The sequence below is a fragment of the Cornus florida genome, unplaced genomic scaffold (genome assembly GCF_030987335.1).
Source record: "Cornus florida cultivar Cherokee Brave unplaced genomic scaffold, ASM3098733v1 CherokeeBrave_3.0.0_Hap2_Chr05, whole genome shotgun sequence".
In the NCBI taxonomy this organism is placed as follows: Eukaryota; Viridiplantae; Streptophyta; class Magnoliopsida; order Cornales; family Cornaceae; genus Cornus; species Cornus florida.
In genome coordinates this window covers 92,276,488-92,303,202 of record NW_026775575.1, presented here as the reverse complement: position 1 = coordinate 92,303,202, position 26,715 = coordinate 92,276,488, and the positions used below count along the sequence as shown (strand labels likewise).

Here is a 26,715-nt window from a genome sequence, read left to right as displayed (position 1 = left end):
ATTATAGTTTACATGTGGTATTAGAGCTTATGGTTTAAGAAATCGTTATTTTCCTTTAAAGTTGCATAAATAATATGTATAAATTTAAAATATAATTTGTATAGTTTATTTATTTGGAATTGCCTCCACACATATGTATCTTTTGATTGTTGTTTTAGATATGTCCCTATGCATGTGACGACCCGGAAAGAATTAGTAATGTTTTTTGGCATCAAAGAATTTTGACTTTTTATCTCAATTTTCAAGCATAATGATTTTGTGGAAGTTGACTTACTTTCACACGAGTTACTATAGATGAGTACATATGTATATATAATTGATATATATATATATATATATATATATATATATATATATATATATTCATTATCCATGAAAATGTGACAATTATTATATGAATGTCCATTAAAGATTTGCTTGGTTAATGGACTTTGTCATACATGTGATTAAATATGAATATTCTAATTTTATTATTATTTTAAAAATAATAATATTAATAAAATATTAAATACATCAAGTATGTGTATTTATTTAAAATTTCTAGAATGATATGTGAGCCTAGAAATTTAATTAAATTTTTGTTAGACATAATGAATTATTGTTTTATACCTAAACATACATACATGATGGAGAATTAATTTTAGATTGATTCAATTATGATCTTTAAGTTCGAAAATAAAATAATATGTTTTATTATGTATATAAAATAAAAAGATATTTTCTATGAAATTTTGGACTATTAAGTTTTTGAGATCGAAGTGGCTTAAACTTCAATCGACAATTATGAGTATGTGTGTATAATGTTAAACGGATAAATTAATGATTAATTAGTTACTAGCTAATTTAATATTCATATTATGTGAGGGTTAATAGTTATCAAAATGGCATAACCATAATGGTTGATAAATATTAATTTTAGTAGTAAATATAACTTAATGATGAATTAATCTCTATCTAATTTAATATTCATATTATGTGAAGATTGGTAGCTACCAAAGTGGCCCAATTATAATAATTGATAAATATCAATTTTTTTTTAATTAATCATAAATTAGTTACTATCTAATTTAATATTCATATTATGTAAAGATTGGTAGCTACCAAAGTGGCCTAACCATAATGGTTGATAAATATTAATTTTAGTAGTAAATATAATTACAATATTTCATGAATTATGATATTTATTATTTTTTGTGATATTCATGAATATTGAGTTTATTTAATTATGAGAAATAATTCTCCAAAGGGAATTGATTTTCAAGTGATTAAATGAAAATTAATGGATTGCATGTATTTTTTTAATTAGTTAAATATAGGATATCCAAATGTAACTTATTTATTTAATTAAATAATACATCACCAATGAAGGTATACATATAAATATAAATAAGCAACATTATTAGTATTTTATAGTTGCCACCCAAAGGGGTACTGTAGTTATACATTGTATTTATATTTTTAAGTTATATAAATGTGTTGTTAACTCAAAGCATTATTATTGTGAGTATTTTATCTTATTATATTTGTTTTATTATATCTCTTAATGCGCATGCTACATCTGTTCTAATTCTCAATAGGACTAACTTCTCACAATGGAATGAGTAAGTTGAGTTCAAAATTTAGATGTGTTAAATCTTGATTTAGCATTTTAAATTGAGAAACCTACTGTTATTACTAATAAAGACAGTGAGGGAGAAAAGATTCTCCATAAAATTTAGGAGAGATCTAACAGATTAAGCATTATAGTTATGTGAATAATTGTTTCCCATAGTGATAGTGCTAAGGAATATTTTGACTAGAAGAATGTTTTCGTATTGTAAATAAATATTTAAAACAAAAATTATTAATTTATATCACTACTATGCAATTTTGTTGGTACTCTTACCATGTATGGGTATGTTTTTTTTTTTTTTAATAGATGACTAATGTTGCTGCAAAATTGAGAACCTTATGGATGATTGTGAATGAGAATTTTCTTATTCAATTTATTCTTAATTTCTTGTCTATTCAGTATGAGTCATTTAGAGAATTAACATTATTAAGACAAGTGGAAAGTGATTTAGTTAACCATTATGTTAATTTAGGAGGAGACAAGACTTAAGTAGTAAGGTAATCATTATGTTCATCTGATGACTCAAGAAGTTATAAATAAATTTTGGGAATAAGCCTGAAAAAGGCATTAAATGAGCAACACCCAAAATTAAAAGATTTAGGTCAATCTACTAAAAGAAATGAATGTTATAATGAAAAAGTGTCATTAATGTATTGAATACTTTTAGAAAGATTACATGAAATATAAAGAATGATTCGAAAAAAAACGGTAAGCTTTTTATTTTTGTATATTTCGAATTACTTATTGAAATTCTTTCTAATACATGATAGGTTGACTTAAGTACTAATGTTTATGTTTCTAATAGATGCAAGAATTTCTTATGGCCTAAACCACAAATTCAAATAAGAATTTCTTATTTATGATAATTGGGAAAAAGAAGGCTTCACGTTAGAGGGTAAAGAATTTATGGTTTGTAAACTTAAGATGCCAATATATGGATTTAAACAAGCTTTCTAACAATGATTTATTAAGTTTAATGATACTATTATTTTTTTTGGTTTTAAGGAAAACACTGTTAACCAGTGTATATACTAGAAGGTTAGTGGGAGTAAGTTTATATTTTTGATTCTATATATTGATGATATTTTATTTACTAGTAGTGATCTTAGTTTATTATATAAAACTAAAAGTTATCTCTAAGAACTTTGAAATGAAAGATATGGATGAGACATTCTACATGATAGTAATAGAAATATTGTATAATAGATCACGTAAATTTTTAGGATTATCTCAGAAAGCATATATTGAAAGAATTCTAGAAAGATTTGGTATGGAACATTATTCAACCAGTATTGCTCCATACATAAAAGTGGATAAATTCAACCTAATGCAATCCCAAAGAATAAGTTAGCTAAAAGGTAAAGAAGCGAAAATATTCCCTATGCATATATTGTGGAGTTTGATATATATATATATACAAGTTGGTATGTGATAAAAGATTATATGCTCACACTTAGGAAGACATTTTTTAATTGGTTATTTGTTTTTTTTGGCTGGAAAAACAATATTATGAAAAAGTATAAAGTAATTTTTTATTACTTTGTGTATTATGAATTTTTAATTTGTAGTATGCTTTGAGGCTGTTGATGCGTAAATTCTCACGACTCGGAACGACGGCCTTTATCTGCAAAATAGAGGGACGTCACATCGAAAGGCACCGGTGGGGTGCCAGCCGAGGACCCTCCGACGATCAAGTTAGTACTTACAATCATATCATATAATAATTATGTATATTCTGTTTAGGGGTTTTTTCTCGTACCTTCTTTAATGACTTGGTGCTCTATTTATGGCTGTTGATTGGAATTAAATTGGTTCCGCTGATATCGATGGTTGATCTTATCTTCCGTTTGTGCGAGATCATAGGAGATTTATTGCCAGATTTGTCGGGCATATAATTTAATCCTTTTGACCTCCTCCAATTATAATAGGATTATTCTTACTTGTTGAACCACGTCAAATTTCATTATCCTTGATAATGAAATCTAATCAATCTTATCGAGGGTTGGTAGGTTTATATTTTTCCCTATCAGTTGCCCCTCATTCCCAAGCTTGCACGTCTAGCTTTGGGAATGTAATAAATATATATATATATATATATATATATATATATATTTTTTTTTTTTTGTTACCCCTGTGAACAGTACCCCGCAGCTACTGTTCATCTGAACAGTAAAAGATTCTTTTTTTTTTTTTTTTTTTTTTTTTTTTTTTTCTCCTGCCCTGAAACAATACCCCCGCGGGTACTATTCCCGCGGGTATTGTTCATGTGAATAGTATAAGATTTTTTTTTTTTTTTTTTCTTTGCCCTGGGAACTCTTCCCTCAGGTACTATTTTTGGGTACTCTGCCTCGGGGTACTATTTTTGATACCTTTAGGTACTCTGCCCCTGGGTATTCTTTTTGGTACCCTTGGGTACTTTTCCCTTGGTAAAGGAATAAATTGGACGAGCGTTACTCAGGTCGTCACTCCTTTAATAAGGGAATTAAATTTTACGAGCTTTACTCAGTTCGTCCCATTTAGTAAGGAATTTTTATTTACTATCCCTTATAGTACGGGGATATTGATTGCGAGATTCATTCAACCCGAGTTCTTTTAGTATATGATATTTCTTTACTATCACTTATAGTACAGGGATATTGATTACGGGATTCATTCAACCCGTCCCTTTAGCAAGGGAATAAATTTTACGAGCTTCACTCAGCTCGTCCCTTTAGTAAGGGAATTAGGTTTTACAAGCTTAACTCAGCTCGTCCCTTTAGTAAGGGAATTAATTATCACATAGGTATAGCATGTGAGGGGGAGGATCATTTTTTGACCTGACCTTTGTAGGTTAAGTCTTAATCTCTGATGACCATACTTTCGTCAGTTAGGCCCTGGTCTTGGTCTCTGATGACCAGACTTGGGGTGACCGGGCACTGATCTTAGATGACCGAGCCTTTGTAGACTTTGGGCAATCAATTCTTAATCTTGGTTGAATAGGCCTTGGTTTTGGATAACCAAGCCTTGATTTATGATAACCAAGGGTTGTACCCTTCCCGGTGTATAGAGACTTGGTTATGGTTTCGGAGGATCGAGCACCAGTCTTAGACGACTAGTGCCCCCGAGGGGTCGCTAAAGGAAAGAGACTAAAAACCCGACTAGCTCGATGCACCAAGGTACGTCAATCTTCTAAACCTTGTTATCATATGTAGATCGACGATTGATATCGTATGATCCACTATTCTATCCCCGATGCTGGGATCTTGGGTGATGACCCATTCTATGGACGTTTATACAATAGACGGGGTGTCTGGTGCTGTAACAATTTACAGTTATCTAAAAATATTAAATTGTGTTAGAAAGAATTACTGAAAATTAACCTGCAATGGATTGTTAATCCAAAATTATGCATAATCTGAAGTCGATAGGCAATTCCTACAAGGGAAGAGAAGTGACAAATTGTCGTCTGGTAAGTGGAGGCTTAGTGTCCAGCGACTAGCTTAATGCTTGGTGGATAGGGGCGTGGTATCCAACGGCTGACAGATGACGGTCTAGTGGCCAGTACCTCGTTGGGTCCAATGATCGCCCTTAACTTAGGAACCTCCTTGGGAATACAGACCTCATGGGATCTTGAGGGACATTGAACTCCTTGGACCTGAAGGCCTCGATACATTCTTAGGTGTAGAAGGCCACCCTGATTGCACGAACGGACGGAGTAATGAGACTCCGTTGCCAGAGACATCCTTAGTAGTAGAGGCTTTATTAGTAGGTAGAGACCCCCTTGTTAGTGGTGATCTTCTTGATGGGTGAAGACCTACCCATTTATATAGGTGCAGAAGGACCAGGTCTTAGTCTTCAACGATCAGGCCTTGGTAATTGGTTGCTGCCCGATATGAGATGGAGTCTGGTCTTACACGACTAAACCTCAGTAGTGACGGAACCAAGCATCGCTAAATGGAAAACACCATATTTTGATTATTGTCATCATACACTGGGTGGCATCATGTAACCCACTGTTTTGCCCCCAATATGATGGACGGGTAATCAAGATGTAGAGTCCCGTCCTTATATAAGAACATGGAAACCCATTGTCAACTGATGACTTTGGGATGATTTCCATGATCGGAAACTTTCGTCTTGCCGTCCGAGCCAAGTCGCGTCGGGATAATTATTTCTTCAGAGAACTAATCGTTCCCACAGACGGCGCCAGCTATTAATGCGTAAATTCTGACGACTCAGAATGACGGCGTTTATTTGCAAAATAAAGGGACGTCATATCGAATGGCACCGGTGGGGTGCCGGCCGAGGACCCTCCGACGATCAAGTTAGTACTTGTAATCGTATCACATAATAATTATGTATATTTTGTTTAGGGGTTTTTTCTCGTACCTTCTTTAATGGCTTGGTACTCTATTTGTGGCTGTTGATTGGAATCAAATTGGTTCCGCCGATGTCGATGGTTGATCTTATCTTTCGCTTGTGCGAGATTATAGGAGATTTATTGCCAGATTTGTCGGGGATATAATTTAATCCTTTTGACCTCTTCCAATTATAATAGGATTATTCTTACTTGTTGAACCACGTCAGATTTCATTATCGTTGATAATGAAATCTAATCAATCTTATCGAGGGTAGGGTAGGTTTATATTTTTCCCTATTAGAGGCTATAATTTATTATTACTGAATTTATTTCAAGATTTGGAGTTATGGATACTATTTTCAGATTGCTGAAAATTTATACTGCAATTGTTGATCTTCTTGTATGAAAAATGATAGGTATTCTAAAGTTGAAATACTTTTTTATTAAAGAAGATGTTTAGAAACAACGAATGTCTATTGAATATATATGCATAAAACTTATGATTGCAATCCATTAACGAATGGACTACCACCCAAGACATTTAAGGAACATGTTAAAAGAATGGGTCTTGAATATAGTCAATGATATTATTTTTTAATTGTGGATTGCTTAACAGTGCTTATATATATTTGACATTTTGCGCTCATTAAATGTATTTATGATATTTTCTATTAATTAATGTACATGTACGTATTGCTTTAATAAGTGGTAATAGGAATAGTCTTGGAAAAGTCATTATTTTTAGATCATTATTGATACTTCTCATTTATAGACTATGTTGAATAAGTTACTAGTTTTGTGGTACATGGAAGGGACTGTGTCGTTTAGGGACATACAACCGCCATGACTCACATTGGTAATTTGTTTACCATGGTATTTATGATGACCAACTTAATATATTAATCTGATTTATGATGCACACTAATGACTATTTTACTAAACCACTACAGAAATTATCATATGTGCCAAATGGGAGAATGTAAAATTATTTATTTAATTGTGACTCACATGATTTGGACATGTGACATATTACTTAGTGGCTAAGTAAATATATATCAATTAATATTATTTATTTTTGGTCAACTTATAATTATTTTTTTGGTAATTATTTATTGAAGAAGTGTTTTCCTTTCTTATTCCTTACTTTGATGGAAAAAAGAATTATGTTACTAAAAAGAAAATTGGACCTCTCTTTATCTTTAAAAGAGTGCATATACTCCATCAATTATGTACAACTAATGATACAACAAGTAAAAGTTTTATGTGTGCAAAAGGCTAAGAGAGAAATCGGTTTCCATACTTTGCTTTTGCAGTTTAGCATGTTGTTCGTTCCGCAAAAAGGATCTCGACGTTTGCTTTGATCTCTTCGAGTTTTACAATTACAGATCGAGGTATTTATATCTAACTATTAATTTATGCATTATAGATATGTGAAAATCATGAAATTCTAAGATATGGGATTCATGTAAATTTGTGATTAATGACTTAACACGAATTAATTATAGTTTACAATATGTAAATTAAGGCACTTGATTAATTTACTAAATCATATGAATACATGAAAATATATAGAGTAAGTGCTCTCCAATTAATTGTGACCATCCAAAGGAAAATTATGGCCAAAACATTCATTTAGTGGATTTATCAATTCAAGTACTTCTTGTCAATATAATTGCAAATATAGCAATTAAATTACCATTAATTTTGATATATGCAAGAGAAGTTATTATGCAAATGCCAAATACATTATACATGCATGGAATTAATGTGCCTAGCTTATTTAATTTAATTAGCAGGTGCTGCTGGTTCTTCAGGAGCAGATCCTTCAGGAACAGATCCTTCAGGAGCAGGTCCTTCAATTTCTTCATCCTCATCAGGATCATCAGGGTAGATACCCAACTCCTCGAGCATTTGGGTGCACTCGGCATCGGGGTCCTTCTTCATGAAGCCGATGTAGTTGGCGTAGCGAATATCGGAGTTTGATTGAATATCGCTGAGGGTGACCGGGGCTACTTCATCCATGGCTTCACCGCAGGTGTCAGGTTGGGGGCTTGACACCACTGCCATCTCACAAATCTCGTCACCGTGATCTCCTTCAGCCTTTAGATTGTAGTTCCCATCTTTGCCAGATATCCCTTTAACGGAGTATGTCACATTTCCGGTCTCCGCATTTCTGCATTCCAGAATCACTTCCGCACCTGCACAATTAAGGAAAAAATAATTTAATACTCCTGATATATTGATGGCATGATTATTTACCAAAAAAATATTGATGACATGATATTACTATCTACAAATAAAAAAATTGACAAAAATAAATACATTTTGAACATTGTTATTTCAGCTCAAGTCTTGTCAAACACTTCTATATCTTCATTGCATGCGCTCATTGAATAACCATAGTGTTACATTACATACATACACACACACACACACATATATATATATATATATGAGTTTCATGTTCATAATTTGATTAAAAGAGGAAGATATATTTGTCTGGAAGGTAACGACAAAAAGGCCGGACAAAGCTTATATACAATCAAGTAATTAAAAATAATTTCAAAAAATTAGATTTAACAAAGAAGACCCGGTATACAATAAGAAAGAATACAACAATATTATATGGTGGATCCCATTGATATGAGACAAAGACGAGGGTGATGATCATGATGAATTTAATGATTTTAATTACCTTCAAGGAATTTACTCAACTTGGTGACAAACTGAACGCGACATGGGTCGCAGTACACCTTGCCTTCGATGGTGAACTTGCTGTCTTTTTTCTCCGCGCCATGGGCCAATCCAGACAGAGCCAAGAGGCAGAGAGCAGAGGCGACGAATGCTACAGCCTTAGCCATTTTCACTTCTCTTGGTGCGTATTGAAATTGGAGGGGTATCAAAATGCCTTAAATAGAAGAGATGAGAGAGAATCAAAAGAAGAGAGGTTGAGCGGTTGTTTCTATATGATAATTTTAGTACTACATGGCAAAGTTTTATCATGATAGAGTTTAATTGAACGGTTATATGGTGGCCGAGTTTTTTCTCTTCCACTGTTAAATGATTTAATTAAACAACCTTCCAACCTGGCAGGTCCTTGTTTACACTTGTCTCTGCTCCAACATCTTCCATGCTTTGACAAACCAAGATGAGAAAAAATAATTAAAAAAGGCATTATATCAAAAAATAATAATACTTCTTAAATATTAATTAATTTGTAGATATTGTCACTAAATTTTATTACAAATTTCAATTGACCCTTCAATTTTTTCAAAACACTTATATATTGACCCAAAGTATAGAGTTTGAAAATAAATTTAGTATAGGTATTCTTGAGATTTAAGAAAATTCTAACTTGAACCAGTTCAACTATACACTCAGTGAAATAAAAATTTAAGTTCATTATTATTGTAATCCTTATTGCAACCTCATGTTAGTTGTATCTCAATTGTCTAGCTCCTTCTCTTTTAATCTCAATTGTCTAGCTACTTGTATATATAATATAGGGATGCGATGGATAATGTATTCACATCTGTAATTTCCCAAGTATTAATAGTAGTTTATGTATGTGGTACTACGGGCGGGCGGGTGGAGAGAGAGAGAGGGTATTTTTATCCCTTGAAACAAAGTTTTTTAGTAATTTGATGATATTATAAGGATAATAGGGTCTTTTTCACTTAGTTGATGGGTATTTTGGTTACCTCAACCATTTGTCTACAAAAATTACTAATTTTTGTTTGACCGGAGGTCTTTGCAAAAATGGGTCAAACCTCATTAACCAACTACCAAAAAATACATAAATTTCATCTACTTGTAATTATGTCAAACTTCAAAGAAGTCAGTGTATTTTACCCTAATCCTTATCTATAGAGCCATAAAGCATCAAATTCTGATCTTCGTTAACTGCAACAGAGTTTTTGAACATGAAAATTAATTTAAGTTCAACCCAAAATGCAGTGAAGCTGATTAATCCTGCATAAAAAGGCTCTACAAAGACTGTTTCTGTTTTTAATTTGTGACGTTGAGATCACAATGAACCAACCTTATCAGTACGTCAAGGCCGAATAATTAATCCTACTGATGACCCTGATTTGAAAACAGTAAAACTTTCTTGAGGTCTTGTTAATTTTGTTGGTGACTTTGAGAATTTTTGCAGTACAAATACATAATTTTCATTCAATAGAGAAGAATGTTATAGAAACAGAAATTTTGTATATTTTTTCTAACAAAATAACGTGAATCTATCATTTCAAAACAAATAGTGACAGATCTACTTGCCAATTAATCAGTCAAAACATGAAGCTGATTAAATGAGATCTAAAGGTTATAGATCCTGTTAGTATTATATTTCGATTTCGGAGAGAAAAAATATAAGCAGCACATATATATGTGGGCAATATTCAACCCAAGGCTTCTTGAGGATTGATAATAGCGAATTAAACTTGTTATTTTAAATTTTCATGGAGTTAATTAATTACATTAATTTGTATATGCAAATCTCCTTAATTTATCCATAAAAGCAAATTATATATGAGATGTTCAACTACTCCCCGTGAGCAGAGTAGCATACACACTTTTAGTACTAATTAGGATGTAATCCTACCATTAGTTAATGAGCTTTTTCCTTTTCACTTTTTCTTATTATCATTATATATTATTAACAAGAAATAATAAAACTAGACATGTAATTAATTAGAAGAAACTAAACTAAATCAATTGCTTTTCTTCCCCAAAAAAAATACCCGTCTCTGTTCAACCATGGAAGCCTGAAATTTGCAAAGTTTGAAAAAATATATATGTAAATAAAAATCCTTGGTTAGTCGTCATCATACACCAAATTCAACTCTTTAATTTTTGCATGTCTAAAACTCTAATGCATCATTTGTCTCCATCTCTTGTATTTTTGCTTAGTCGTCATCATAAAGCAGAAAAATAGCATTCTAGTATTATAGTGAATATCTCTGGCTTTCTATCATCTTCATTCTAATTAATGTTTGTCATTCTCTTTTGACATCAATTTCTTTTTATAATATATATATATATATATATATATATATATATATATATATATATATATATTGTGAGATATAGATTTTGTAATTGGCAAATTTCGTTGTCAAAACAAGTCCTATCGAGTTGTAATTTTTCGGGTCAAAATTTTAAAGATTGAAGATATTGAAAATCGGATGCGGATTTGAAGAAGGTTAAGTGTTCATGATATACTACACTTCGAGATGATGAGAATAATGCTTTAAGAAGTTTTGAGGAGTAGTGAGAACATGTAGGAAGGGTTTTGGAAGGTTCGAAACAAGTTTTTATATTCTATCCATCTTGAATTAGTTCAAGATTTATCGAGCAGGTTCAATATCAGCAGAATTGCATAAGTTTCAAGACTGGCCATCTTGAACCGGTTCAACTGGTTCAGGGGGGCTGAACCAGTTCAAGAATCCGTAGGATTCATTACTGCCTTCTTGAACCGGTTCAGCCCCTCTGAACTGGTTCAAGGTCTCCTGGTAGCACCTGGATTGAAGTTTCCTTTTCGCTGTTTGATTCCTATTTTATCCCAACTTCCTTTTAAGTTCTATGCACGAAATTTATCATATTTTTTGATGGACTAGGACTTTCAAAACTCTATATAAACCATGTTATATACATAGGTTTATTGTAATGACTCGAATAGATACCAAAATAATAATAAAAATTTATAAAAATTTCGACATGACTTCCGCAGAAAATGTCCCTCAACAACCTGTAGAAATACAAAAATAAATGCAATGGGCTCATTGGGCCTTAAATCTAACTTATCCTGTCCCAACGCACAATTCAAATATTATATTACATTCCCAAAATGGTTACATACATACAGAAGTCCCGTTCCTCCATCTCATCCAAACATGGAACCCACTTAAGTTACATCAAATTACAGTCCATAAAATGTAGGTAGAATTAAAAGTCCATAACTTACAACATTATACTAATTAAACTAAAGTGTCATAAGGTAGTTAATATTACATTTACAAAATACTAGAGTCTAATACAAAAGATAACAAAATAGAATGGGTCTTCAAGCTCATCTAAACCTGTGATGGAACGTCGTCTGCCACCTCTTTTCCATATCCTGAAAAAATGTTAAAAATAAGGGGGTGAGCACAAGCTCAGTAGGAAGTGTCTAAGACACACTTCTTATGTCCTCGTGAATCCATGCAATGAATAGATAAAAAGTGAACAGAATCATGCTATCGGGAAACGCACATTCTCAACCACAATAACAAGTATATAACAAATATCAACCAATCATAAATTTACCACGATGTCATGAAGTGCAATGTTATGCAAATGTCACTCCCCATTTCCGAAACAATTCCGTTTCAACAACCAAACCGTTAGTGTTGTCCGACCCAAGGCACCTCCATGGCGTCACGAAAGGAAGATTGGTTAACTATCCACGACTATAAGGCACCTCCAAGGCGTCGCATCCAGCCTAGTTAACTCAACTACATTCCCTTCTAGACTACACCAACATCACGGACCACTAGGCGCCTCTTAGGCGTTCGGTTTTCGCAACACTTTTAGAAAATATTTTCCCCAAAACAATTTTATTTGTTCTAACAATTATTTTTCCCCTTTCTCTTTCCCAATGGATGCATGAATGCTTCATACTTCAAATCATTAATTTAACTATATGTTCTCACACATTTCCATTTACATCATCATCACAATTTAATGAAAATTTCTAAACATTCATTTCCTTTATTTATTTATTTATTTATAACCATAGCATCCATTTTTCTTCAAGACAATAAATAAATAAATAATGATGAAACATACAACACATCAAACACTAAGCATGCTCATTTACCGTAATGAAAATAGACATGTATATGAATTCAAATAACACAAGGAGCACAATTATCATTATAATTACAAAGAACTACAACAACAACAAGCTAAGTAATTAAAATTTAGCATGCTTAGAATCAGATTTAAGAGGAAAAATTTACCAAAGGCCAAGAAATTGTAGATTAGAACACCCCTACCTCAAATTGATGAAAACCCCCAATTTGAACCCAAGAACCCTAGAATTTTGAACTCCCTAGAGTGCACCAAATGATGATTGGCTCCTATCAAATTAACGGCCTCGAAGAGTTCAACAACTTTGCTTCACAATGTTCTACCAAATTCCCAAAAGAAAAGGCAAGATCAAGGTTTGAAGTTGCAAAAAGAAAAAAAAAAAAATGGAAACTGCCGAGAGCAGTCTGGTTACAGCAAGAGAGAGAGAGAGAAAGGTGGACTCGTGTAATGGCCTTATGGCCTTTTGTGTGTTTATAACATGGGTGGGGCCCACATGTTTATTTCTTTTAACATTAATTATATATATATATATATATATATATATATATATATATATATATATATATATATAGATCACAACATTACATTTATACACGGCTTTAGGGATCATAAATTATATATTTTGAGAAAGCCTTTCAGAGAGAGAAAAATTCAGAAAATCAAATCTGATTATTCTGAATTTATTTTTGAGAGCACACATATATATTCATGCGTGATTTAGTTGTGTTGTTCTCTATCTCATTGGAATTGGAGCTATATTGAAGATTCAAATATTCCGAATGAATAGCAAGATTTAATTATTCGACAACCAAGTTCAGATCTTGAAGAACATAAGTAAATTCAATCAAACTTTGAAAGGGTTAGAGCATTCGTGGAGTGTTGTCTGATCTGCCTGCTACTCTTCTACAAATATTAAGCCTAAGCCTGAGATCAATTTGTTGTTGGACGAGGAGTCGCAAAACCAGATGATTGTCAGCAATTGGTGTTTGGTAGAACGATAGGGTGTGAGCCAGAGTCAAAATCCGGTATACTTTGTTTCAAGCATAGTGGATTGGTTTACTTTGGACTACATAGTCCACGAGGTTTTTCCCATAACAGTTAACGTATTTTATCAACTGGGGTTTCCTCACTAAAATCATGGTACAATCTCTCTAACTCTAACTTGTTTTACTTTTCATATATTTGTGATTGTGGATATTTAAAGTGATCACATAATTTAATCAATCACAAATTGAGCAAGTTGACCTAATAATCAGATCTAGCTCATTGAAGGAGGTAATCACAATGAGAATCAACTAACTATTTCTGCATTCCGCGTAACTCTTGTTTCACAAATATATACACATACACATACATATAAAGTACACCCTTATTGAATCGGATACTGGTTTAGTAACAAATCGAAAACCCTATATACTAGAATGTTATTTTTCTAGTATTATTGAGAGAGAGATAGAAAAAATAAATTGGGATTTTTTGGCTTTTCATTGTTGAATGGTGGAAGCAAGAATTTTATGCTGCGTTTAGTGTGCATGAATGGAATGTAATGCAAGTGGGAATGGAATGAGAATAGGAATGGAATAGAATAAGAATTATCATTCTATTGTTTGGTCGTAAATATGAAATGTGTTGGAATAAAATGACAATAACCATTCTAGTGTTTGGTTGGACCAATTTTAAATTTAGAATGGAATAAATTTCAAATTAAATTCTCCAAAATATCCCTGTCAGTAAAAAATAAATTAAATTAACAAAATAACATTCTACTATAATTTTTTAAAAATAAATGGTGGTAGTGGCAGTGGTGAATGGTGATAAGCGATAGTGGTGTAGGTGGTGGTGTTGGAAGGTAACGACGGCCGTGGGAATGGTGGAAGGCGGCGGTGTTGGTGAAAGGCAGTAGTGGTGAAAGGCGGTGGCAAGAGTGTTGGTGGTGGTGGAAGGAGATAGTGGTGTAGGTGGCGGTGGTGGAAGCCCATGGAGGTGATTATGGTGGTGAGGGAAGGTGGTGGAAGGTAGTGGCGGTGGTGGATGATGGTAGTGGTGGAAGGTGATGAAAGGCGGTGGCGGCGGTGGTGGTAGTGGTAAAAGGTGGAGGAAGGCGATGGCGGTGGTAGTGGTAGCAACGGTGGTGGAAGGTGGTGGTGGTGGTGAAAGGTGGTGGCAGTGATGGTGGAACGCGGCAACGGCAATGGTGGTGGTGATTTAAGATGGTAGCGGTGGCGACAATGGTGGTGGAAGGCGGTGGCGGTGGCAGTGGCGGTGGCGGTGGTGGAAGGTGGTGAAAGGCCGTGGTAGCGGTAGTGGTAGAAGGTGATGGTAGTGGTGGTGGCAGCGGCGGTGGTGTAAGATGGTGGCGGTGGTGAAAAGAGGTGGTTGCAGTGGTGGTGGAAGGCGGTGGCTATGGTGAAAGGTGGCGGCGGTGGTGGTGGTGGTGGTGGAGGAGGAGGAAGATGGTAAAAGGTGATGGTGGCGGGTGGTGGTGGAAGGTGGTGGCGGTGGAAGGTGGTGGCGGTGGTGGTCGAAGGTGGTAGCGGTGGTGAAAGTGGCAGTGACGATAGTTGGGGCAAAGGAAAGCGGTATCGGTGGTGAAAGGCGGTGACAGTAGTGAAAAACGGTGGGTGGTGGTGAAAGGTGGAGGTGGTTGTGGTGGAAGATGGTGGTGATTTTTGGATTTCGAATTTGAAGGTTTTTTAGGAAGTCAATTTTTTTAAAAAAATATACTTAGGAATGATTATTTTATAGGTTTAATTATGGAATAGATTTTCATTCAAATGGATTGGACATTCTAACTTTAAATTGCATACCAAATAAAGGAATGGTTGGAATGGGCATTCCATTCCATTCCATTCCAACACACTTTAATTGTTTTTGTTAGTTTCCTTTAATCACGCCTCTAGTTTTGTCGTTTTCTGTAAAAGAGTAGGTTTCTTAGAATATGAAAAGGAAAAGCTCATTGATTAATTGTCATTTCTTAAAATATGAAAAGAAAAGTTCATTAATTAGTTGCAATAGAATTAGATCCGGAGACTAGCATTAAAACTAAGTATACTACTCCTTGCTTACTAAATGAGCTGTTACTTTGGAGCTTCTTAAATTAATAATTTCTTGTAATTATTAAGGAACTTATACATACCACTAACTCACATCCCTTTCAAATAATGGATATATACTTATCCACAAATATAATAGTACCTTGTAATATATGGAAATTAAGGCATTTAATCATTTGTAGCTCAAGTATATACTCCAATTAATTGTCACCCACAACAAAAATTAAGGCCAAAATATTAATACAATGGATTTATCAACTCAAGTACTCATTGTCATTATACCTAGCAAATTTCCATACACCTTGATTGCATGCAAGAGAAGTGGATTGTTATCAAGTTATGCAAAAGCCAAATAAATTGTACTTGCATGGAATTAATGTGGCTAGCTTATTAAATTTAATTAGTAGGTTCTTCGGGAGCGACATCCTCATCAGAATCATCAGGGGAGATACCCAACTCCTCGAGGACCTTAGGGCACTCCGCTTCGGGGTCCTTTTTCATGAAGCCAATGTAGTTGGCGTAGCGAATGTCAGAGGACATGCCGTTATCGGTGAGGGTGACTGGGGCTGTTTCATCCATGGCTTCACCACAGGTGTCTGGTTTGGGGCTTGTCGCCACCTTCACTTCACAAATCTCATCACCGTGATCTCCTTCTGCCTTTAAACTGTAGCTCCCATCTTTGCCAGATTTTCCGTTAACGGTGTATGTCACGTTTCCAGTCTCCTCATTTTTGCATAACAGGACCACATCCGCACCTATACAATTAATGACATGATATTAAGACTAATTAAAGTACTGATAAAAGTAAATACATTTTGAACATTGCTATTTCAGCTGAAGTTTTTTGTCAAACACTTTGCATCTATGCAATGCACCACTACGGATGCAAATGGTGAACTCTTCTATCTAAATATCATTTTTCATACATTTTTATTTAATTAACGAAATATAATTAGTTGATGACAAAAAGACCTCCTCTACATCAAGGGTACCTAAGTTATGGCTGGATCACACGCAAATGCACGTTATTGTTAACCATGTCTAGAAAGAAAATTCTAGTATGTACAAGTGCTAAGCCATGCATTAACTTTTTTTTGTATTGCACTAGTTTTTATATCTTTGCACACATTGAATAACAATATTGTTACATTACATATATATGAGTTTCATGTCATAATTTGATAGTTTCAATTAAAAGAAGAAGAAGAAGAAGGTTGTTTGTCTAGAAAGTAAGCAACTAAGAGATCAACTAAAGTTTATATAAAATGAAGTAATTTAAAACGATTTCAAAAAATTAGATTTAATAAAAGACATTGTATATAGTAGAAAAGATTAAACAAACAAAAAATTTTTTACGCCATATGGAACAAAGGTAAGGATAGGAATGATGAATTTGATCATTTTAATTACCTTCGAGGAATTGACTCAACTTGGTGACAAATTGGACGCGACATGGGTCACAGTAAACCTTGCCTTCAATGGTGAACTTGCTGTCTTTGTTTTTGCCCGCAGCTCCGTGAGCCAATCCAGACAAGGCCAAGAGGCAGAGGGCAGAGGCCACGAGTGCTACAGCCTTTGCCATTTTCACTTCTCTTGGTGGGTGTTGGAATTGGAGGTATCAAAATGCCTTAAATAGAAGGAAGATGGGGGGGAGAGAATCAGAGAGAGAGAGAGGTTGAACGGTTTTTTCTGAATATGGTAATTTTAGTACTACAGTATTTGTGTGGTTCAGAGAGACTCGGTCTTCATTTACTATTTTTAACTTCCTTCTCTTAGAGGAGATTAAACAAAAAGGGTCAAATAATGACTGGGTTCGGCTAATAGACAACCAGGTTTTTTGTTTCAAATTTGCCACTACCTCCAAATTTGGCGGCACTCTTCGTCTCTTCCCTCAATGGCTTCAACTTTCAACCCATCAAATAACTCTCTCTCTTCTCCAAACCCTCCAAAACCCCATACCCACTCTCTGCAAAACCCTCCCAATTCTCTCTCTCATCTCCACTCCCCCCAAACCCCACTCAATACCCTAACCCTAGACCGTAAGCTCGTCATCAATGGCGGTTCCAAACTCTCCGGTCACGTCCCCATTAGCGGCTCCAAGAACTCTGCTTTACCGATACTCGCAGCGACCCTTTGCTGCTCAGGCACTTCCAAGCTTCGGAATGTGCCGAATCTTTCTGATACTCGAACCATGGTGTCGGTTTTGGACTCTATGGGGGCTGAAATTAACGAATTTGGTGGTGAAATGTTGGTTAATGCAGATGGGGTTCGGTGTGTGGAGCCTTGTTCGGATGAAATTGGGAAGATTAGAGGTGGGTTTTTCGTTATTGGGCCGTTGCTAGCTCGGTTCGGTGAGGCGGTGGTGGCGTTACCTGGTGGGTGTGATATTGGGGCTCGCCCAATTGATCTGTACATTCGTGGGCTTCGTGCTCTCGGTGCCATTGTCGAATTCAGGTTAGTGCACCTAATGGGTTTTAAGCATTCATAGTGTAATGTTTCAAATCAGTAAATTTTGTCTATACTGTTTGAAATGCCATTCAGAGTATCATTCAACAGTTGAATATCATTACATTCTTATGCTTTGGATATGAAACTGATCCTGTCAACCTGATCTTATATGGTTAACTTTGACCGATATGGTTAAACCAGAATCAGTTTGGTATGTAACTTCTGGATGTACAGGGACTTTTTCAGATACAATGGTATTTTATTGTAGATCCTACATAGAGAATGCTTTAGTGTCTGTTCAAGCATTAACCTTTTAGTTTTTTGAGAAATTAGAGTATTAGAAAAAGGGAAAGAGTAAAAAACACTGGCCTTATAGTTTCTGCTGTAAGGTTTCTAGGAATATAATAGAGACAGTTGAAGACCATTACTGCTGGGATTTTTTGCCACTTTGTCAATGCAATTTACAGTACATATTGCATTGGAAATTTCCATTATTTTGACTTCTACTTTTAATACAAAAACTAAGTAGTAAAATTATGTACCATATTTTTTTCCCAGATAAATATTTGTTCACTAACATTATAAGAACGGTTGAAAAAAAAAATAATGGATATTAGTTCTAGAAAAGCAAACTAAGTGTAGGTATCTCTTTTGATGAATAACAAATTTATTAGAAGAGAAAATAAATACAAGAGAAAAGATAATGCTTTCTTCCAACAGAATGATGAAACAAAAAAAAAAAGAAAGAAAGAGAAAAAGGGAACATCTCTACCACAAACAGAAAGTCACAGACAATACAAAGAAGCTGGGTACTCAAGGAGGTTGGTGAACTCCAGTATAGATCCTGAACTAGTTCCACATCTATTGAAAGCATCTGACTCTGAATTGACAAAGACATTATTCAAGAGAAAGCAACTCCACTTCTAAGTGTAATAGTGGTAGGTGTTTCTGATTTGTCCTGTTTAAAATGATGGCCTGACTGTTAAATTGTGAATGCTAGTCATAACTTCATGATTCAATAAAATTGGTGTCATATACCCTTGATGATGAGACCCCAATATAGCTACTGACTATGCATGATGTGAAGAGACTAAAAATGAGCTTTAAGCTACTTTACAGGGATGGAAAAGTTTATGCACGTGCTGCAAATGGAAAAGGGTTGGTGGGGGGAAGGTTCCGACTTGACTTTCCTAGTGTTGGGGCAACTGAAACTCTTATGATGGCAGCATGTATGGCTGATGGAGTGACTGTACTTTCAAATGTAGCTCAAGTATGATATGAGTAATTTCACTGAATTCTTTTGTTTCTCATAGGAAATTTTAGATGAGCTTTCTGAATTCTGATGTAATGGGAGTTCTGCCCCTTGTCCATTCACCACAGGAACCAGAGGTGGTTGATCTTGCTCGTTTTCTTATGGACAGTGGAGCATGTGTGAAAGGAGCAGGCACTAGTAAAGTTTTTATCAAAGGAAGGAGTCAGTTGCATGGTTCAGAACATACCATAATACCAGATAGAATTGAAGCAGGCACCTTTTTACTTGCTGCTGCAATTACCCGCTCGTGCATCTCAATTTCACCTGTCATTCCTTGCCATTTATCATGTTTAATTGACAAGCTTTTGGGTGCTGGTTGCAAAATTTTAAATCGTACTCATGACAGCTTGGAGGTATGATAGTTTTTATTAATCTTGTTTCTTTGTTTTTCTTGTAGTCCTTTTTCCTCCCTTTTTATGAAGGGTCATAATGGATTGGCATACCAGTTTTCAGCAGTTTCTGTAGATGATCTGTGTGCTTTCAATGTCAAAACAAGCCCGTTTCCTGGGTTTCCTACAGACCTCCAACCTCAAACAATGGCACTGCTCACTTCTTGCAATGGTTTAAGTATTGTGGAGGAATCTGTATTTGAAAACCGCATGGGTCATGGTAAGTGTGCTAAATGGATGAGCGTGTAATTTGGCATAAATTTAGTCTCTTTCCTTGAGTTTATAATTTCTTATACATTTGAGCTACTCAAAATGAGATGTTCTGATGATATTCTGACCTGCATAAATGTAAGTGTGGTTAATGAAATTTTATTTGTGGAACATGTTACCAAGAATTTGTTTGGTTGACTCATCTGGCAATTGTCTTTAGCTTCAGGCTTGATGCTTACGGGTTGCTCATCAAAATCCTATACATTTGAGGTTCTTTTCAGAACTACAATTGTATATTATTAGATCTTTTGCCCATACATTTTTAGGTGCTTATCGCATTAGCCAGACAATATGCCATCCAACAATTAATATATTGTTATCTAGGGGATTGAAGCTTGTTATCACATGCCTCCTGTATCCAGTTATTTTTTCATGTTTCAAAGAATTTGTTTGGTTGACCATCATCTGGCAATTGTCTTGGGCTTCAGTCATGAGATTATACATCAAGGAAATATGCATTTAGGATTCTTTTCAGGACTACAATTGCATATTATTAGGCCTTTTGCCTATACATTTTGGGGTTTCTTATTGCATTAGGCGGACAGGATGCCATCCAACAGTTGCTATATTACCAATTAAGTGTTGATTCATGATTAAAAGCACAAGCTGTACATATGTAAAGAAGCCAATACAGAAATTGAAGCTTGTTATCACATGCATTCTGTATCCAACAGATGCCTATATTATTAAGTATTTATCTTTGCCTTATTTCTCATTTGTTCCTATCATTTTATATAGCAAAAGAACTGCAGAAGCTTGGACCAAGAATTCAGGTTTTCGGGAGCACTGCATTGGTTTTCGGAAAAGAGAAAGGAAGGTTATATCTTTTCCGAATATAGGATCTTAAATTATTTCTTTTGTGTAGTAGATGGAACGCATTTGAAGATTGAAATTGACGATTTCTTTGAATTGTTCTTTTTTCAGTGCACTTCATGGTTCTCGAGTTGGTGCAACTGATTTAAGAGGTGGGATGTCACTGGTTTTGGCGGGGTTAGCTGCAGAAGGAATTACAGAAGTCAGTGGGATTTGTCATATTGATCGAGGTTATGAGAATATAGAGATGAAGCTTCAGCTTCTAGGAGCAGATGTTAAACGTTTAGTTCCTGTTGCAAAGCCACTGTAACAAGTATGTTTTCAACTTGCTTCTTGAAAATCAGTTGAGTTTATTGCTACAACATTGTGCTTCCGTAGCTTATTTTCACCCATTACTTGCTAACCTGCTAACACTTGCTACTTGCGTATCTTAAGAAATTGTTTGAGTGAGGCATCTTTAAAATTTTGGCAAGATTTTGAGTTACAATTTTTTGAGGATTGAGTATATTCATATATGGCACAATTGACTTGGGAAGTGGAATCCATCAGATACCCTTCTGGACAAGGCATCTAGCATTGCTTTGTAATCTTAATATGCTGTTGAATAAATCTATTGAAACTGCTGGTGTAATATTAGATGAATTTAATTTGGTACTTATGGCCATTTTTGTTTATTTAATTTACTAATACCCAAAATCTCAGTTTTATTACACACCATTTCATGTTCTGTAATTAAGGTATTCTACTGAAATTATATCATTAGCAGAGTAATTTTTTGATTTAATGCTCCTACCATTTATTGCCAAAAGCTTTTCTTTACCTCATGTCCTCTCATTCCTTATGTTTGGCATTATTATCTCTATCAACGGGCAGAGAAATTACTGCTGGTCTTGTAGTCCAGGTGGTTTATGGTCGGTCTCAAGGCACCATTCTGTGACTGAATAACTCGGTCTGTGGAACTGTTGAACCATTTGAGATGGCTAGATGCATGGGGCATAGGGATAGTACCCCTTGTGATAATTTTAATAGTCTCATCACTCATGTCTCAGATTCTCAATTGGAACCTGAACCCACTGAGATCATTTTCAACTTTTATAGAATCCATAGAAGCTTGGTCATGCATGGATAATAAATAATAGTATTATATATCTATACTAAACATATATATGTACTACTAAAGAAAATTCTGACAAAAAGTACTCGTTTTTAACTAAAAAACGTTTCATATGTTGTACATGTAATATAACGTTTTCTATACTATACGTGATGGAAAAAAAGTCTTGTAAAAATCTGTAGAATGTTTATTCTGTCACCTTTCAAATCCGCAAATTATTAATTTTCATTGTGTAACACCTTAAACTGATCGAAGGCAGTCGCCACTCACTCTCAAGATTGATAGCCTGGCATCTTTTGACATTTTTACCCTAGCGTATAGGTAACCTTTTGTGGTTAGTTTATACAAATAGGTGATCAACATATTCTGTGAAAACTATATGTTGATACTTGAGATAAGAAATATGTTTTTGAAACAAACAAAATTGCCCTTATTAGTTATTTAAATATACTTTAAAAAATTGCTAATTGGTTCGTTCATTCATTTAATTTGATAAACCATTGAATAAATATTAACAAAATTATATCAAGAATATGATAAAATAATTGTTATTGTAACATACATTGAAGAAATAACATTCAAATGATGTTAAATTTTGTACTCTATCTAAAAAATTTCATATATTATTATGCTGAATTCTTCATTAAATATTCAAGAACGAATCATATAATTAATACTCATGTCAATTGATCTTTTCTTTGCTCATTGTAAATTGCATATTTGAGCGTGTTAGAAGACTCAAGGACAGGTCCATTGCCTCCTGGTCCTTGTTTTCCCTTCCTTCTCCTTACTCCTCTGCTTCTAAATTCTTGTTAGTAATCATCTTAGTGCATTCACCCATCTTAGTGTGAAGGAATTTGAGAAGGCTGTGGAGGGAGATTTCAGCATTGGTGTTCTTCATCAGCTCTCCAGCAACTTCTGCAGGGGTGACCTTTACCTCCCTCAAGAGTCCTTCAATCTGATCAAATAGCTGGTGGTGGCAAAGCCCCAGGTAGTTCAAAGCTAGTTGCTTGAATGCAGAGAAGGTACAGTATGACATTTCGACATGCATGTCCATACGACCTGGTCTCAGTAAAGCAGGGTCAAGCCTCTCTTTGTGATTGGTTGTGAAAATGATTAAACGTTCATTTCCACAGCACGACCAGAGGCCATCGATGAAGTTTAGAAGTCCTGAGAGTGTCACCTTTTGGCCGTTCTCTGGTACCTCCCCAACCTCTCTATTTTGCAGCTTGATGGTGCAGTCAATATCCTCAATGACAAGTATGGATCTGCTGGACATGCTAAGCAAGAGAGACCTTAGATCTGAATTAGATTGGACGTCTGTTAGATCCAAGTCATATATGTCGAAGTTTAAGTGATTAGCAATGGCCGCGATCAAGCTTGACTTGCCTGTGCCTGGAGGGCCATACAGCAAGTACCCGCGCTTCCAAGCTTTCCCAATTCTTCCGTAGAATCCCTCTCTTAGAAAATTGTCCAAGTCCTCCACTAATGCTTTCTTTAGGCCTGAATCCATTGCCAGGTTCTTGAAGGTCATGGGGTGGCTGAGATTGACTGCATCTGAACCCCAACCATTATAAGGAGCAACGGTGTGGAGCTTTATTGCCTTGCTCTCTTCTTTTATTGCCTTGGATCTCTCTAAAATATATGGCAAGTATGAACCCAGCACCTTCTCTTTGTGTTTCTTGGGAAAGCTCAACTCATAGGACTTGATTTCTGATCTTAAAGTGGCATTAAGATCTGGGCGATGTCTGAAATTTACCGCATCAACCTGTGTACAAATCAATCTCCATTTTACTTGTACATTTTCAAAACTATCAACTATCTCTTCATTCCTATCAATGGTGATTTCTACTCTCTTCTCGTTCTCTGCCTTACCCAATCTCACTCTTTGAGTTGATGGGTTTACTATAGTGCCTAAATATACATTGGCTGCCTCAAAAACTTGGTTCACGAATTGCCCTTGAAATTCTTCTATGACGATGGTGAAGTGAGAAGAGAAATGGTGAGAAAGGTGACGAAATCCGGAGAAGAAGAAGAAGTTTTGGATCTCGGGTGGGAGGAATTCATTTGCAACACTTCGAATGAGCATTGCCGAAGCAGCAAGAGAGGCTGCTGCGGAAAATACAGCTTTTATATCAGGGATTCTTTGAGGAGACATTTTTCAGGACTCTGAAATATGGAGAGTTTCTATCAAATTATGAGAAAGGAATGAGTAGAAAACAGAGTATGATGTTTGGTATATTGGTTGAAGCTCTTCAAGATTCTGTATGATTCTATTGGTTTGTCTTGGGATTCATATCCAATGATATCTATAGGTACAAAGCCTGGAAATAATGACTTTTCATTGTGAACTTTCTTGGCTACCAAACCTTTGAAAACCATGTATTGTATGAATCATAGACAATTCAATTGAAAGGACTTCTAGATGACTTTTCATTTTGATCTTTCTTGCCGGCCAAGCCTTTTGAAAACTATGCATGAATTGGTCCTCTATAATCTTCTCAATGCTGGGGTATGTCCTCATTCTACGTTTCTACATAATATATAATGAAATTTACAAAACAAGCTTAGCCCAACCCATTAGACAGGCCCAATGAGGAGAGGATTGCTACTTTCTAATGCAAAGGAGCCCAATACATTCCATTTCATTCGAATTCAAATAACTGAATTTGAGACCAAACCAAACCAATCAATCTCAGCTGTATTTCAAAATCTTCCCTTCTCGTCCATTTATGAAAAACTTTTTTCTTTTTCCTTTTTTTCTTTTTTTTTTTTTTTTTTTTTTTTTTTTTTAATGTTGAGGTAACAATAGCTATTTTGTTTATTTCTTTTTTGTTGACCAAATGGCCTAGGGGGAGGACACCATCAAAATTTTAACTCTTTTATTTATTTATTATTATCATCCTGATAAATTAGGAAGAGAGGATTTCGATACGGGCACACCCGTTCGCCCACCCGTTCAGAGAGTCAAGCGTTCTACTAACTAGACCATGAATAATGTTGATCAATTTTTTAACTTGATATCATGATTTTGTGTGTAGCCAAATAACAGATTGGATTCAGATCGGATCAATTCTATTTCAATAACTAGATATGTTAAAGAAGTAATTTTGTTAAAAAGAATGTAATGGTAAATGGGATTAGCAAAGAATGATTAGGGAATAAAAAAAATAAAGTCCCCCGGTAGAAAACAAAATATAAACAAAATAGAGAGTAGAAATTTGATATTTAACTTTTTATTTAAAAATAATAATAATAATAGAGAAAATAGAGAGAGGGAAGAAAAATAAAATAAATAATGGTAAAAGAATTTTAATAATTTGTAAATAATACTATATCTGATACACACAGTGGCTAATCTCCACTAAAATTGTGAGCGTTGTGGTAGGCAACTAGGTTGGTTCATGCCTAGGATGGCAATTTGATCCGCCCCCGGTTACCCGCCCCACTCCGCATCATATTTGATGGTTTTGGGGGGCCATTTTGTATATTTGGGCGGGATGGTTTGATGTAATAAAAATTCGCGCGGGTTTGGTGCGAGGGCGGGGAGAGGTCGCTCCGTACCGTCCCGTCCCGTTTAGATTGGCAAATTACTTAAATACCCATATTTTATTAATATATATATTTCTCACTATATATTAAGTACCCTATATAACAATATTAAAGTAAAAAATGAATTTGATTAAAAGGAAATTTGCAATGGTGAAAAAAAAAAAAAAAGAAGAAGAAGAAGAAGAAGAAGAAGTCTATTTTAACAATAAATAAATTATGATCTTAAACGGGGCGGGGCGAGTACCCGCGGGAATTAAAATGTTAGACGGTTACGAGAATGGATTAAAAAATATCCTTATTTTTTGCTATTTTGGGTTGGGACAGGAGCTAAATTTTTAAATGGTTGGGGGAGGGTACACCCGCCATCCCTATTCATGCCATTTTCTCGGAAGAACTTTCAAATTTGCCACGGCCTCCAAATTGAGCGGCTCTTCTTCGTCTCTTGCCTCGAATAGGTGGCTTCAATTTTCAACCCATTAAACCTCTCTATCTTCTCCAAACCCTCCAAAACCCCATACCCACTCTCTGCAAAATCCTCCCAATTCTCTCTCATCTCCACCCCCCAAAAACCCCACTCTATTACCCTAACCCTAGACCCTAAGCTCATCATCAATGGCGGTTCCAAACTCTCCGGTCATGTCCCCATTAGCGGTTCCAAGAACTCCGCTTTATCGGTACTCGCAGCGACCCTTGCTGCTCAGGCACTTCCAAACTTCCGAATGTGCCGAATCGTTCTGATACTCGAACGATGGTGTTGGTTTTGGACTCTTCTGGGGCTGAAATCAACGAATGTGTAGGTGAAATGTTGGTTAATACAGATGGGGTTCGGTCTGTGGAGCCTTGTTTGGATGAAATTGGGAAGATTAGAGGTGGGTTTTTCGTTATTCGTCCGTTGCTAGCTGGGTTTGGCGAGGCGGTGGTGGCATTACTTGGTGGGTGTGATATTGGGGCTCGCCCAATT

The 26,715-nt window shown here is 35.1% G+C and overlaps 4 protein-coding genes across 4 annotated transcripts; 1 reads left to right on the top strand and 3 right to left on the bottom strand.

Moving 5' to 3' along the window:
* Positions 1–7,559: 7,559 nt before the first annotated feature.
* LOC132310355 (anther-specific protein LAT52-like) lies at positions 7,560–8,817 on the bottom strand. Its single transcript, XM_059808539.1, has 2 exons — positions 8,647–8,817; positions 7,560–8,149 (listed from the first exon to the last, which is right to left on the bottom strand). The coding sequence occupies exons 1-2, from the start codon at positions 8,810–8,812 to the stop codon at positions 7,737–7,739; spliced, it is 579 nt and encodes a 192-aa protein (XP_059664522.1). The 5' UTR covers positions 8,813–8,817; the 3' UTR covers positions 7,560–7,736.
* A 7,243-nt stretch (positions 8,818–16,060) lies between these two features.
* LOC132307635 (olee1-like protein) lies at positions 16,061–17,452 on the bottom strand. The gene is made up of 2 exons (XM_059805446.1): positions 17,267–17,452; positions 16,061–16,611 (listed from the first exon to the last, which is right to left on the bottom strand). Exons 1-2 carry the CDS (start codon positions 17,436–17,438, stop codon positions 16,253–16,255), a joined length of 531 nt encoding a protein of 176 aa, XP_059661429.1. The 5' UTR covers positions 17,439–17,452; the 3' UTR covers positions 16,061–16,252.
* LOC132307632 (uncharacterized) lies at positions 17,445–22,626 on the top strand. The gene is made up of 6 exons (XM_059805443.1): positions 17,445–18,310; positions 19,424–19,574; positions 19,685–19,969; positions 20,063–20,225; positions 21,014–21,092; positions 21,200–22,626. Exons 1-6 carry the CDS (start codon positions 17,751–17,753, stop codon positions 21,396–21,398), a joined length of 1,437 nt encoding a protein of 478 aa, XP_059661426.1. The 5' UTR covers positions 17,445–17,750; the 3' UTR covers positions 21,399–22,626.
* Positions 22,627–22,864: 238 nt separating this feature from the next.
* LOC132307634 (AAA-ATPase At3g50940-like) lies at positions 22,865–24,468 on the bottom strand. The gene has a single exon (XM_059805445.1). The coding sequence runs from the start codon at positions 24,358–24,360 to the stop codon at positions 22,990–22,992; it is 1,371 nt and encodes a 456-aa protein (XP_059661428.1). The 5' UTR covers positions 24,361–24,468; the 3' UTR covers positions 22,865–22,989.
* Between the last annotated feature and the right edge of the window lie 2,247 nt (positions 24,469–26,715).

Coding starts and splice junctions, on each gene's coding strand:
- LOC132310355 (XM_059808539.1), bottom strand. CDS start 8,812: ATGGCTAAGGCTGTAGCATTCGTCGCCTCTGCTCTCTGCCTCTTGGCT. Junction 8,150..8,646: donor GTTGAGTAAATTCCTTGAAG/GTAATTAAAATC, acceptor TTAATTGTGCAG/GTGCGGAAGTGATTCTGGAA.
- LOC132307635 (XM_059805446.1), bottom strand. CDS start 17,438: ATGGCAAAGGCTGTAGCACTCGTGGCCTCTGCCCTCTGCCTCTTGGCC. Junction 16,612..17,266: donor GTTGAGTCAATTCCTCGAAG/GTAATTAAAATG, acceptor TTAATTGTATAG/GTGCGGATGTGGTCCTGTTA.
- LOC132307632 (XM_059805443.1), top strand. CDS start 17,751: ATGGCTTCAACTTTCAACCCATCAAATAACTCTCTCTCTTCTCCAAAC. Junction 19,970..20,062: donor GTACTCATGACAGCTTGGAG/GTATGATAGTTT, acceptor TTGGCATACCAG/TTTTCAGCAGTTTCTGTAGA. Junction 20,226..21,013: donor TGAAAACCGCATGGGTCATG/GTAAGTGTGCTA, acceptor CATTTTATATAG/CAAAAGAACTGCAGAAGCTT.
- LOC132307634 (XM_059805445.1), bottom strand. CDS start 24,360: ATGTCTCCTCAAAGAATCCCTGATATAAAAGCTGTATTTTCCGCAGCA.